The 15,569-nt window shown below is 33.1% G+C and overlaps 1 protein-coding gene across 3 annotated transcripts in view; it reads right to left on the minus strand.

The window, feature by feature from the left end:
• VPS13A (vacuolar protein sorting 13 homolog A) overlaps positions 1-15,569 on the minus strand; it is a 238,885-nt gene that overhangs the window by 24,981 nt on the left and 198,335 nt on the right. For all 3 annotated transcript variants that reach the window (XM_082843241.1, XM_082843242.1, XM_082843240.1), the window contains exons 59-68: positions 15,154-15,259; positions 12,713-12,826; positions 11,683-11,828; positions 10,374-10,455; positions 9,417-9,530; positions 8,209-8,284; positions 7,959-8,122; positions 7,600-7,645; positions 7,367-7,490; positions 2,898-3,012 (exon numbers count right to left, since the gene is read on the minus strand). In XM_082843241.1, the coding sequence (XP_082699367.1) occupies positions 2,898-3,012; positions 7,367-7,490; positions 7,600-7,645; positions 7,959-8,122; positions 8,209-8,284; positions 9,417-9,530; positions 10,374-10,455; positions 11,683-11,828; positions 12,713-12,826; positions 15,154-15,259 (1,087 nt within the window). The remainder of the gene's footprint in view (positions 1-2,897; positions 3,013-7,366; positions 7,491-7,599; positions 7,646-7,958; positions 8,123-8,208; positions 8,285-9,416; positions 9,531-10,373; positions 10,456-11,682; positions 11,829-12,712; positions 12,827-15,153; positions 15,260-15,569) is intronic.

The following is a 15,569-nucleotide window of genomic DNA, read 5'->3' on the forward strand; positions in this document are numbered from 1 at the left end:
AAACAGCATTTTGCTAACAAATAAACAGATAATTTAAAATGAAACTAGTGAACATTAAAAACAAAAATTGTCTAACTTTAAATCTTAAAGACAAACTGTTATTACAAAGCTATAAAACACATAAAGCAAATGCTATAATATATGGTATGCCCTACTTTGGCTATAAAATACATTTTTCCGTGCTTAAATAATGCATAAATATTTGTTTTTGAAAATACATAGAAAAACATTTTAAAAGGAAAACGTACTTTTAACTCCATATGGGCATTATGGTAGTAGTCATACAAAACATGTTAATGAAACATTCCAAATAAAATGACAAAGAACATATGAATTTGAACATTTCAGATCTGACTAATCATCGTCATCATCATTATCATCATCACTACTTCTACTGTGAGTCATAATCCACTCCCTGTAGACCTGAATTTTCTGTAAGCATGGTAAAGAAAAAAAGAAGCACAAATGTTAGTTAAGTATGGCAAATTGCTTGGAAAACATGTAAAATTATGAAATGTTCAAGAAGTCAATAATTTTGAAGAAGACTTCAGCTCTAAGTGTGGCAGTAATTATGGATATAATTTCTTAACCTAATAAGACTTAACTAAACTCCACTGGTTGGTACACTTAATGTATAGAATAGCTTGATGATACCAGTAAATTATTTTGTGACTATGTTAGAATTATTCTATTTCTCTAGTAGGTAGCTTTAATGGACTACTAGGAAGCACTATAATTATGTGCCACTTTCTAGATAGAAAGGTACACAATAAGAGAGTGTATCTCATATTTAATTATCATATATAGGCATATATAATTTAGTGAACACAGAGCACCCTTTTTAGAAAATTAGAAAACAAAAGGACGAACATTTGAAAGTATTAAATATTTTCTAAGGGCATTATTATTAAATCAGATTAAATCTAGGCAGATGAGATTTGAAATACTGTTTATATGTCATCTACTTCTTTGCCACAGCACTGGTATTTGTATATTTCAAAGTGTTTGCTAATAGTAAAGTTTTGATTCAAAAAAAGCACCATTACCACTAAAGCAACAACCCAATTCTTACACCTGTAAGAGAGTAATGCCAAACACAAACATCCTAAGGCATCTGGTGAATTCCTATAGGTATTCCGACTAATACTGTGTTTAATACTCCTGCTGAAAAATAAGCAATGGCTGACAAGGATTGTGAGATTTTAGTCATTTAAACAGCTCTTTCAGCAATTAATTCTACAACTGGCCTAATGAAAATAATAGGCATGTTTAAAAATACAGTCAATAGTCATGATCTTAAATCCCAAACTTCAGAGCTTTAGAAAACAATCAATGGAAAAAAGTGTAGAACAAATTTACTTGTTACTGAAATCAAGTTATCAGCTGTGAAAAACTTGGTATGTCATGGCTTTCCTATCATCTGTTCTCTAATAATGAGGATATATGTCTAAACTCTCCTCACTACTCATCCTTACTTCCTACTAAGTTTATAAAATAGTTTCTCAAGAAATAGTTTTGTGAAAGGTGATTTGATAACTATTCAGTTTAGTAAAATGAATTAGTAATATGTTAACTGTGTTCTAATAGGGGAAGGCACGTGCTGAGTAGATATGTATGTTTCAATTGTATAACTATAGGTGACTTCTGCAATATTTTCAAAGAATGATATACTGTCATTGTAGAGTTTGTCAACCTGCCATTTAAAACACAATCTCTCAGCAGATTGCCAGTTCTATCCCAATATGCAATTATTCTGATGCTTTAAAAACATTTTAAACACAATGTAAAACCACTTAACTAAATATCACACATTAACACAATACTTGTAGTTTATGGAAGTACATTTAATGCAGAATTATATACTGTGAACGTAAAGATATCAAGCACTAGCAATACTTTCAAGTCTGTACTATGAGTATTTTCAAATATGTACAATTTATTATCACTATGAGTATTTTCAAGCCTCCTTGTTTTCAATTAAATGATTTAATTTAGTATTTCACAACTAAACAACAGAAACGACTTTAAATTGGTATATCGTATTGTGTATGTTATCTGCAGCATAATCCAGATTTTAAAAGTCTAACTTTCAAAGTAGAAGTTATATAAACAGATAAAATATTCTATCTTCAAACTGACTATTGTTCTAAAAGCTAATTTTCCTTACTAAAAGATGTTGGTTTTCATGTAAATTGCTTATCAATTCCACAGGGTTTTAAATAGACCACACAAGCATAAAGCGGGAAGAGGGTCATGGCCATTTGAGCATCTTCGAAAGAAAAGCAGGAGAACCCAAGAATTCACAATAGCAGTGGTCATGATTTTTTTTTCCTTATGCATGCCTAACTGGACATGAGGATTATATCTGGAATAAAAGGTGTTAGTGGTTTGAAGGAAGCACCCTAAATAGAAATGGTCTAACCGGGTAAATAAGTACCATCAACTGTGAGGGCAAATAAGGCACAATGGCTTTCGACTAATCTAGTAAATCCAGTACAGAACTAAGAGTACCCTATAAAAAGGTCAGATTTGCTAAAAATCCTATACAAAAAGTTACCAATATAAAAGCTTTTCTTTGCATTCGAAATACTGAAACAGCTGTACGTAGTTTGTAAATTTTAAGACTAAAATTTACTGTTGGCTTTCACTTGCAAAGTCATGCATTAACTGTTTTCATATCAAACTTTTTGATGCCTGTAAAAAAGAAAAAAAAATTCTTACAGTAAATAAATGTACATTTAAAACCTAAGTAAATGTAAGAAACTTTAAATGGAATTAAGCAAAACATATAAAAGCCCAAATAATCTAATACATATTTAAAGCATTATATAGCTACTTTAAATAAAAAGCTGACTTGACTATATTAATCTTAATTCATAAGATATTTCTTCACCCACCTGTAACATTTGATTTCCAGTACCATCCCTCAACCTGTAAGGTCTGATAACTCCATCTTCATTAAAGAACCTAGGGGGTCGCAGACTCTCCACTTCATTAGAAGTCTCTGTAGCTCTAGAGGGAAAACATATAACTTGATTTTTTAAATTACTCAAAAACTCCTAAGTATATTTTAAAATGATACTAAAAAAACGATCTTCTTTTGGATAAAATGAGACTATTACATCACTTCTCTTTTTTAAATTTTGTCTTTTGACACAAATAATAAGTTTTCTAGACAAATGTAGAACTGTAAAGAAGTGTGATTATAGATTCTCTTGGATTTTCTTTGTAGACGATAATCAGAGAATCAGCATATGAGTACTGCTTTTTCTTTTCTGGTTTAAGACTTTTAATTTCTTTTGCTTTTCCTATTTCCTATTATATTGCATTATTAGCTCCTCCAGCACAATGCGAAATACATGAGGGGATTGCAAGCATCCTTCTCTCATTCTCAACTTTAAAGGTAAAGCTTCTAAGAGTTATTCATGAAGTACAGATATCAGCAACTTTTTTTTTTTTTAAAGGCACTGCTTGTTAAGCCAAGGAAATTCATTTCTACTCTTAGTTTGCTAACTTTTTTTTTGTCATTGTTATTGAAAATCTTGAATGAACAATGAATTTTAAATACGGAATTTTCCCCTGGTCATTGCTGTGATCCTGTGGTTTATCTCCTTCAAACTATTAATGCTTTAAGTCACATTACATGGTTTTCTAATGTTCACATACCCTCACATTCCTTCTAAGGCTTGATATGTACTGTCTGAAACACATATACACATTGCTGAATTTGGTTAATATTTTATTTAACATTTTTTGACTGTATGGACCTACACGAGAAAGACTCATTTATTGTTCATTCATTCATTCAACAAACATTCACATATTCAACAAATATTAAGAGCTTACCATGTAATGTATCCATATGTATAGACACATACATATGGATCAATTTCCAATTAAAAGCAGAAATTGGCAGAATGTATAAAAAAATGTGATCCAACTATATGCTGTCCAAAAGAGGCTCATTTTAGAGTCAAAGACACAGATAAGTTGAAAGTAAAAGGATGGAAAAAGATATACCATGTAAATAATAACCAAGAGAGCTGGAATGGCTATACTAAAATCAGAAAAAAATTACTTAAAAAAAAAATTCCTATTAGACACAAAGAAGGACATTTAATTTTTTTAATGAATTTTTATTGGAGTATAGTTGATTTACAATGTTGTTTTAGTTTCAGGTGTACAGCAAAGTCAATCAGTTATACATATACATATATCCATTCTTTTTTAGATTCCTTTCCCATACAGGCCATTAGAGTATTGAGTAGAGTTCCCTGTGCTATACGTTAGGTCCTTATTATTATCTATTTTATATATAATAGTGTATATACATTAATCCAAATCTCCCAATTTATCCCTCCCCCACCTTGCCCCTTGGCAACTGTAAGTTTGATTTCTACATCTATAACTCTATTTCTGTTTTGTAGCTAAGTTCATTTGTACCATTTTTTTAGATTCCATATATAAGCACTATCATATTTGTCTTTCTCTGTCTGACTTACTTCACTCAGTATGACAGTCTCTAGGTCCATCCATGTTGCTGTAAACGGCATTATTTCTTCTATGGCTAAGTGATATTCCTTTGTATATATGTACCACATCTTCTACATGCATTCATCTGTCGATGGACATTTAGATTGCTTCCATGTCCTGGCTATTGTAAATAGTGATGCAATGAACACTGGGGTGCATATATCTTTTCAAATTATGGTTTTCTACAGATAAATGCCCAGGAGTGGGATTGCTGGATCATATGGCAGCTCTATTCTTAGTTTTTTTAAGGAACCTCCATACTGTTCTCCATAGTGGTTATACTAATTTACATTCCCACCAACAGTGTTAGAGGGTTCCCTTTTCTCCACACCCTCTCTGGCATTTACTGTTTGTAGACTTTTTTTTTTTGTGGTATGCGGGCCTCTCACTGTCGTGGCCTCTCCCGTTGCAGAGCACAGGCTCTGGACGCGCAGGCTCAGCGGCCATGGCTCACGGGCCCAGCCACTCCATGGCATGTGGGATCTTCCCGGACTGGGGCACGAACCCGTGTCCCCTGCCTCAGCAAGCGGACTCTCAACCAATGCGCCACCAGGGAAGCCCTGTTTGTACACTTTTTGATGATGGCCATTCTGACCGGTGTGAGGTGATATGATACCTCATTGTAGTTTCGATTTGCATTTCTCTAATAATTAGTGATGCTGAGAATCTTTTCATGTGTTTTTTAGCCATCTGTATGTCTTCATTGGAGAAATGTCTATTTAGGTCTTCTGCCCATTTTTTGATTGTGTTGTTTGTTTTTTTGATACTGAGCTGCATGACCTGTTTGTATATTTTGGAAGTTAATCCCTTGTCGATTGGTTCATTTGCAAATATTTTCTCCCATTCTGAGGGTTGTCTTTTTGTTTATCATTTCTTTTGCTGTGCAAAAGTTTTTAAGCTTAATTATTTTTGTTTTTATTTTAATTTTCATTACTCTAGGAGGTGGATCGAAAAAGATCTTGCTGAGATTTACGTCAAAGAGTGTTCTGCCTATGTTTTCCTTTGCTGAGATTTATGTCAAAGAGTGTTCTGCCTATGTTTTCCTCTAAGAGTTTTATAGTATCTGGCCTTACATTTAGGTCTTTAATCCATTTTGAGTTTACTTTTGTGTATGGTGTTAGGGAGTGTTCTAATTTCATTCGTTTACCTGTAGCTGTCCAGTTTTCCCAGCACCACTGACTGAAGAGACTGTCTTTTCTCCATTGTATATTCTTGCCTCCTTTGTCATAGATTGGGTGACCATAGGTGCATGGGTTTATCTCTGGACTTTCTATACTGTTCCATCGATCTATATTTCTGTTTTTGAGCCAGTACCATACTGTTTTGATTACCGTAGCTGTGTAGTATAGACTGAACTCAGGGAGCCGGATTGCTCCAGCTCATTTTTTCTTGCTCAGGATTGCTTTGGCTACTTGTGATCTTTTGTGTTCCCATACAAATTGTAAAATATTTTGTTCTAATTCTGGGGAAAATGCCATTAGTAATTTGATAGGGATTGCACTGAATCTGTAGATTACCTTGGGTAGTACAGTCATTTTGACAATATTGATTCTTCCAGTCCAAGAACATGGTATATCTTTCCATCTGTGTCATCTTTGATTTCTTTCATCGGTGTCATGTAGCTTTCAGAGTACAGGTCGTTTGCCTCCTTAGGTAGGTTTATTCCTAGGTATTTTATTCTTTTTGATGTGTTGGCAAATGGGATAGTTTCCTTGATTTATCTTTCTGATCTTTCATTGTTAGTGTATAGGAATGCAAGAGATTTCTGTGTATTAACTTTGTATCCTGCAACTTTAACCAATTCACTGATGAGCTCTAGTAGTTTTCTGATAGCAGCTTTCGGATTTTCTATGTATAGTATCATGTCATCTGCAAACAGTGACTGTTTTACTTCTTCTTTTCCAGTGTGATTTTTTATTTCCTTTTCTTGTCTGATTGTCATGGTAAATTCCCTATGACTTATTGACTTTTGAGCTTCTCTGATGATTATGACTCAATAATTATATTTGTGAAACTAAAGTTACAGGTAGAAAAAACTGTACCCTTTTTTCCAACCTTAACTCTAAACTAAAACTGGAAACACCCCATTATGGGCATAGTATGAAATACTGACTTAAAAGGAGCAACTAATTTAATGACAATACTTATTGCAATAGAGCAGAAAGCCAGAGAAAGTACAAAGGAAAAAAGTCAGGGAGATATCCACCCACCAATTTTCTAAGTTAGGTTTCTAAGTTAAATTCATTAGTATGAATTTAATCAATTGTTTTATGTGTTACAAACTTCTAGAATAGAGGTAACAATAACACAACTACTAAATTTTAGTCTTATGCTAAATTTAATTTGGAGGAAAAGAGAACATGTTTAAAATTATTTGCACAAGTGAAGAGAAATAGAGGGAAAGGATATAATAGTTTCATAACAAAATAAGACCATAAAGGAAGGGGTGAACACAAGCTGAGTTTGAACCTGGAATGTAAAATGCCATTCTTTATTTCTCAAAAAAGGAGACAGAATATTATATTTGCTAATTTTGTAACTGATGTATAGCATTACATTCTTGTAATGTATTGCAATCAAGGAAAGTGAAAAGCTTAACTTGCCAAACCTTCCCTGCCAAGGCTGCTGGGAATGAATGACAAATGAAGTAGAACTCTATGAAGCTGAAATGATTCAATACCAACAATTTAAGAAGTATCAAAAGCAATTAGGAAGCTCATATGCAACTTGCCATTATTGCAGGTTCATAATTAAGTGCCTCAAGCCAAAGAGATTTATCTCATTTCTCTTGGTTTAAGCATTTTACTCATATTTTACATCAAAGAGAATTTACCTTTTTATTCCCTGAAATGTACTGCTAGCCATGTCTATGATGCCACCAGTTGGTCTTGTCACTGCTCCAACTAAACCTTTCCCAAAACCTTTAAAGAAACCAGCCGCTCCTTCTTTTTGAGCTCCTGGATAGAAAAAAGACAGAGTTTTAGACAATTGGATTAGGAACGAAAATGGAATCAGTTTATGAAAGCCTTGGTAATATATATCACCCAAAGGAATCACTATACTTGCCTTTGATCGGTTTTGTAACAATTCCTGTTATGCCACTTACAAAACCCTAGAGGAAAAGCACAATTGAAAATTTACAATACTTTGACATGATACCTTGAAGAACCAAGTCTGGCTTACAAAAGAAATGCAAAGATCTGCTTTCTAGATACCATAAGAATTAACATATTTCCTAAGTATTGTATTTAAACAGAATATTTCTGGAGGCTACTGACATATTTTTTATTATGTCACAACCCATTGCTCCACCAACATCCAAATAATATTTGAGTGAATGAAAGTTTTATGTCTATTTCCTTACTCACAGATCATGGCTTTAAAAGATATTCCTAAAATGTTCACAACCATGGGAAATTTCTTACAGAAACTAATCCTTTTCCTCCACGAGTGATGCCTTCTCTAAGACCAGCTGGTTGCTTGTTCATGGCTTCTCTTCTCTTCTGTTGGTAGTCTTCATCCATAGTCATAGCTGCTACCCCTTTAGCCATAGCACTGGTGATTTTGGAGGCAGCACCAGCTAATCCACCTAGCAAAATTGTAATACTTTTAGTAAAACAAAACATATCATTATTTTCTAGCATAATCATTCTTGGTAGGCATTCTGTTTCTTACCAACAGCTCCACCAACTAGTGCTTTCAGTCCCAGTGCCATTCCTTCCACAAACTCTTCAGGACCCTGGATGGCTCCCTAAAGGGTCAAAAAAGAATAACAATAAATAAAGTTACGCTTACGTTTAAAGGTAAATTTGTTTTTGGTATATACAAGAAAAGTAGTAGTGACAAAAAGAATAAAGATGTCCCAGAGAAAGTGATATCAGAAGAAAACTTCACATTAACATAATTCTCAGATATTTCATGGCATTCAAAGTATAAAAGATAAAATGTTAGAAGTTGATCCAAACTTAGAAAGGAATATGACTATTCACCAAAGTGTACAAAAGATGCTTACTCGGAGTATATGTTATATTATGAGAAGGTAACCACAAACTACTCTATATAATATTTTTAAAAAGAAATAAAAACACTTTAATTCTTAATATTTCTAATATTTTAGATTATAGTGTACAAAATAAATACTAGTTTTACTTTATTTTTCATTATCTTCTATGTTTAAAAGTGAAAGTAGGAGAGTTTTGAATGTTTTGACAGAAATTTTTAAGGGACAGAGAACAATCATAATTTTTGCCATTGATTATTAAGATTGTTTCACACAGTGTCAGTTTGCATGGTTATTTTTACTGTCCCACACCACTGTGCAAAGCAAGACTGTGTGTCCATGGGAATCTTCCTTCTACTATAGTACAAATTTTATCCATCTTTAATATTCCAACAGAACACTTAAAATTTGGTATTTCTTAGTAAAGTCTTAAGTTTAAATTCTGAAGGAAAAGGTAAATATTTCTCAAAAGACTTCTCAAAAACCTCTTACCATTGTTTGCTTCAAAATAATGTCCTTTTGTTGTGTTTCCAAAAATCCATTCACAACTACAACTCAAGTTAACTGGGGTGATTATTATTATCATTTTTAATTGAAGTACAGTTGATTTACAATGTTGTTTTAGTTACTGGTGTATAGTAAAGTGATTCAGTTATACATATATATACACAAGTGTGTGTATATATATGTATATATATACTTTTCATATTCTTTTCCATTATGGTTTATTACAGGATATTGAATATAGTTCCCTGTGCTATACAGTAGGGACCTTGTTGTTTATCTATTTTACATATGGTAATTTGTGTCTGCTAATGGGATGCACTATTTATTCAAAAATATTAGTGTGATATATTGCACAACACAAGATTAACTATTTTACCTGGTAAGGCTCATAAAAAAATGCTTCTACACCTTCAGAAAATTCTCTAATCAAGCCAAAGGGATTTCCCAAAACATCAAGTCCAAGAATGAGTACATACATCTGCTTAATGGCCTAAAAATGAAATAGAAACATTAGTCAAATCAGATTATCAGATTTAATATTTTTTTTCCTTATATTCAGTAAACACATCCAGTTTTTTTTCAGGCTAACACCCTCACCACCAATTTCAGCCTAAACCATATCACCGTATTCATCAGTAGTCTTAGTTTTAAAAAGCAATTTGGTGTTAGAGTATGAGAAATAATATGCCCTATTTACATAAAGTTTTAGAATATTCAAAATACTTTTACAACTATGTGTGACAGTTATTATTACTGCCACCATTTTATAGACTAGAGAAACATACAGGTCAAATGATGCCTGGAGCCATGGTGGGTAAACAGCAAAACTGGGATCCAAACCCAGACCTCTTAAGTCATGCTCAGTGATCTGTCCACCATACAACAGCTATCTCAATGCTCTATAAATTATACCACAAAATACAGGAGTCTTCAGAGGTGGATAAAAATCCACTAAAATAATATATCTAATTGACTAAACAACTTAATTACACTAAAAATGCCCTGTGTTCATCAGTTACTTACTGATAAATAGTTTCCCTTGACCTATTTTTTTAAGTAAGTGAGCTGAATTACTTAGCTAATTATTATTTAAAGATTTACATCTAGTCCACACTGATCCAGGAAAGATTTCTGTCAAAGGCTAAAAGTAGAAAGGCAAAAAACTGAAATGGTGGTTGGGCTCAACTTCTTTCTACAATCCTGAGGGAAAAAACCATGTTTTAAAATTTTGAAACGGCTATTCCCTTCCTGGCCGAATCATTATACCTCTATAGACACATATGGCTTCACCATTTTATCACTTTGTCCCTCTGTAAAATAATCTCAGACAAACCTGTTTTGAATAGTGTCTTATTACTTCAGACTGTAGTTCAGATGTTGTATGGAACTGATAGTTGAGTTCAAAAAATGCAAGCCTGAAAAAAAAAACCACAACAAAATGTATAAATATATAGAGAAAAGGAGATTATGTTTTTAATATTAATGAATGGTTTTATTTTCTTTAGAATTTTTCTCCAAAAAAATTCCTTTTAGTACATTTTCCCATACCAGTCAGGAAATCCACTCCTATATACATCTCTGCATATTCTGGTCAAAGAACCCTCTTAAGAATCTGATAAAAGCTATGGATCTTATCTTCAGAAAAGCCATCAATATACACATATTTTCACAGAATTCAGGCATTTTAGAGACCCTTGGGTCCCACTCCTGGACATGAACTATATTTCTCAATTCTGTCCTATCATGGCCCACACAGAAAATGCCTGACGCACTGAGATAAATGGAAGAGGCTGCTCAAGAATGGCCAGGGTTCAGCTGCTGCAGGTCCTGCCTGATCAGCTGACAGCTGAAGAATCACCATCAGTTTATTTATAACCTATTCACAGCATATACCTGGAACCACTAACTGGGAAGTTGTATGCTAAGGATAGGACAGCAGCAAGATTAGAAATCTCAAAAAAAAAAAAAAATTAGAAATCTCATCCTATTTCTGATGTCTTCAAACTTGTGTTTTTAAATTTGACTGTTTCCTAACTTTTATCTAGATTTACAGTTATGTCTTATTAGACTCACTGATTCTTACTACTGTTCTTAATAATAGCTCTAGGTGCTATCTGCAAAGGTCATGCTCATCTAAAGTCTCCACTCAGACTCTCTGTCTCTTTGGTCAGATACTCTAATAGCTTACATTATGACTCACATTAAATTCTTGACTGTAACATTTAAACTGATCCCTTCACTTCTGCTATCATGGCATTCATTTTCTTCTAGTCACATATGCTTTGAAGAGACTTGATCCCATAGGCCTTAAAGCAACATCTTTTAAGCACCACACATCACATCTTTGGGTATACACAGCTTCTTAGGAATCCTTCCCTAGGCCAAAAAGGCCTTATATAACACACAAGCTTGCATGACCTCTGTCCCTCTTTCTTAAGGAAATTATTTAATAATTATTCTGTTATTTAATAGTTAAGGGTTACCAGGCAATATGTTTCTTAAATTATATTCCATTTAACAGCAAAAAACCATATTCAACCTATGATCTGCAATGTACTTTACATACTTTTTCACTTATAAAATTTTAATGTAAATATAAAATGGACTTTTCATCAATTTATACATTTGAATATTAAACATACTTAAAAACTACATCTTGTACATCTGTAAGAGTGGCACCAATACTCTTCAGCAAAAGATTTAAAGAATGAACTGCTACCAGTCCTTCAGGTTGTTCTGAATCTTTAGCTTCTTCACCACCTGAACTCAGTGAAACACTTAAATGCAACTAAAGAGATAAAGAAAGAAATATTTAAAGCACTTCCTTCATAATGACAGTTTTAACTCTTAAAATTCAATATCATCTTAAATTCACTATACCATAAATAAGATTTCAAAGTTACCTAGATTATATCAAAATTAATAACTGGAATGTTGAAAGAATTTAAAATGTAAACAGCCCTTTAAAAAATTTAAATTCAACCATGTAATGTATGATATTTAGTTCAATCCAATTCTTTTGGTAAACCTAGGAAAATATTAATCTTCATATATTTTTTAATAACATTAACAATCTAGAAGTTGAAATTGTTGAAAATTAACTCAAATATCTCCAAAAGTGAACGTTTCAACTATTAGAATTAAGTTAGTGTGGTAAAGCTAGTTAAAAAGCACTTTTGTATTATATGTATTATATATAGTATAAGTAGTTATACAGTAATTTTCTTCAAGTATTATGTAAGTTAACTCATAGAAATTTTATGTTAAGAACTTACTTTTAGTTCCATTCAATCTTCAATTTTAAAATCAAGGTTACTTTATAAATTAATTTCAAACTTATACTAATATCATACACAAAAGTTTGAAAATTGTCACTCAACACCTTAATAGATAGCAAGTTAACATAATGTTAGGTCAAGATGTAAACATATAAACATACTGTAGGTGGTTCCACTATTATTTCCACATGATAAAAAATTATTCTAAGAATAAATATTAAAAATTTAAAAGTATCATTCCTTTGTTATTTACTTATATTTGTAATTGTGAAGTTATAGAACTTATATACTATTAAGAATATAATTTAAATGTTGTATTCCCCCAAACAGATCAAATCAATCTGCTATTACCAAGATTATCAAGGACAATAAAAATGACTTATTTTTCCCCTACCTTGATAGGAGATATATGAAAGTATTCATAGAGACTGACTTGTGATGAATCTCCTAATGAAACTATTTTATATTCTTCTTGGAAAGCTTCTGTATCTTTATGAAAAAGCTCAACCTATAAAGGAACATAAAATATTAAAAACATAAGGGATATTTCTGTATAAGTATTAAGCTAATAGCTCACACGCTGCAGAATACTTCCCCATAATATCCAGATTCAACATTGCTCATGATTGGGAACCTACTGCCTTAGAAGGGAAACTAACATCTCTACTGTTAGGAAAGTTCGGTCACTCACAAACTGATAAGCATATCTTCTATGTTTCCATCCAATACATTAAAAGACACTAAGGTTTCTTCACGTGACCATAGATTTTATTCCAAAAGGCCACTAATCCAATCCATCAACACTTTCTTAGGAATAATACAATCATAATGTACTTGCAGCTTTTTGATAAATGCATTATTGACATCTACAGAGGTCACTAATATAAATCAAAAAAGGGAAGGCACTGAAAGTAATTTTTCATGAAGTGATTAGTGCTTTCATTCTTGATAATCAACACTGTTTCTTCTGCAAATGCTCACAAATCTAGTACTTCTGTGTGCTGAGAAACGGCCCAACATTCACATTTTAACTGTTTAACAAAAACTTCAAAATGATAACCTTATTAAAAGTATATTTAGAAATTCACTTCTGGGATAATGATGTAAGGAGATCTTTAGCTCTCCAGTGAAACTGGTAAAATTTATTTAAAAAGACGAACTTTTAAAGCCTCTATACCTAAGGGTATAACCAAATAAAACATCTATTCAAGAAAATCTATAAAAATTTGGTAGGAAAAGTGACTCTGTGGTATTTGAAAAAGGACCATTCTCTCAGTTCCCCCTCCCAACTCAGTAAGCCGGAACTCCAATCTAGACTGGTGCACCCAAGAACTCAGAGCTCCTTCTCTGCCCCACCTCCAACTGGAAGACTTTCATCTTGGGAGGAACAGAGGTCAGCACTTCTCATCCTGCCCCCAGCTACTAGCTGCTGAGCCTAAACTACAGGGGAAGAAGGAGCTTCCCTCTTCTGCCCAGCCTCCACTCAGAGAACAAAGGCTCTACTTGGGTGTGACACCACTGAGAATACTGAGGTCTGATCACCCTTGGCCCACCTCTAGAGCTCCAAAGCTCTGGTCCCAAGATATTGCCTGGGGGTGGGGGTGTATGTGTGTGTGGGAGTAGACTTTAAAACAGACAGCTCCTCATCTCTTCCCAAAGAAACTGACTTCATTTACAACAAAATGTAAAGTTCAGGCCTAAGAGTGCTCTAGGAAACAGTGAATGTTGTGGTGAAAGGCAACTGGGAGGAAAATCCTTGATTCAGTGAAGATACAGGCTAAACTGTAGGCCTGTTAAGTTTTTGTGAAAGAAAGAACTGGGGAAAGAGACAGAGGTTGGAACAAATAGCAAACACTTATCTTCAGATCACTTCCTTCAAAGGAGGCCAAATTTGACTGGATTAGTCTGTAGAGCAATTTATGCCCTAAGGCATTACTGAAAAAAAACTAGAGCAATCATCCAGCAATTAGCAGTTGTGATCATGGAAAGAAATGCAAAGAGCCCTGTAAAAACCACTTTTATTCCAGGGTAACTGTGGGTGTCCCAAATCTTCACCTCCCTGAGGAGTGACATCAAAGGCTTAACAATGCAGGGAAAGGTAAGGGTGGGGGTGGGGTAGACTTCAATAAAATAATCCAGCCAGTCACTGAACTAATAAATAAACCAGTAACAATAATAAGCCTTGGAGAAAGGGGGACAAGTACCCAGCACTGTTTCAGTATACAGCTGACCCTCTGTATCCACAAGGTTCCACATCCGTGGATTCAACCAACTGTAGAATGAAAATATAAAAGAAAAAAAAAAAAATCCAGAAAGTTCCAAAAACCAAAACTTCCATTTGGCACACCCTGGCAACTACTGACATAGCATTTACATTGTACTAGGTATTATAAGTAATCTAAAGATGGTTTAAAGTACATGGAAGATGTGTGTAGGTATATGCAAGGACATCTTACCTTTTATTTGCCTTATCCCTTTTCTCATCAAATATCCTGGCATATCCAAATTTCTAAATTATTAATCAATACAAAAGTAACCCAGAAAAATAAAATAGGAAAAAAGTGATGTAAACATGACTGATTATCCTCTTCCCCTTACTACTGGCCTAAAACCTTTCCTCCTATTTTCTAAGTCATCATAAAAAGGTTATTTGTCTTGCTTCCAACTTCTATAATCTGAAAATGTGATATCTGCCAATGTAGAACCACGGCAGCATAATAAAAAAATTTTAATTTTTAAAACCATTTTAATACATTTAAGAATGTATAATGTTATAATTTTTTTAAGTCCTCCTCTTTCCCTAATTCTTCCCATCATATTATTAATAAGTCTTACCTCCGTTTTTTCAGTTACTTCAGCTGCTGTCATAAGTTCTGATATAGCATAGACAAACCCAAGATCTAACCTGAGATCCATTTCTTGGATCAACACTTTGAAATACCTATAATACAAGGTGAAAAGCATTTAAAAATCACTGATTAACTGCATTAACAAAATTATATAGGAAAACATATTAGATAAATATTAAAACATTGAAACTTAGGACTTTTTAGGTGAATGAATTAAAAAATGTCATGGCAACACTGTTCATAATGGCAACAAACTCATAATATGAAAATGCCTACAAAGAGGAAATCGGTAAGTAAACTGTGGTATATAGTCACACAAGAGAATACTACATGCTAGTGATAATAAATAAACTCTAGCTACATACAACAAAATAAATTGTAGTAAAAATCTGAATGAAAAAA

This window comes from Leucopleurus acutus, assembly GCF_964270905.1.
Source record: "Leucopleurus acutus genome assembly, chromosome: 7".
NCBI lineage: Eukaryota > Metazoa > Chordata > Mammalia > Artiodactyla > Delphinidae > Leucopleurus > Leucopleurus acutus.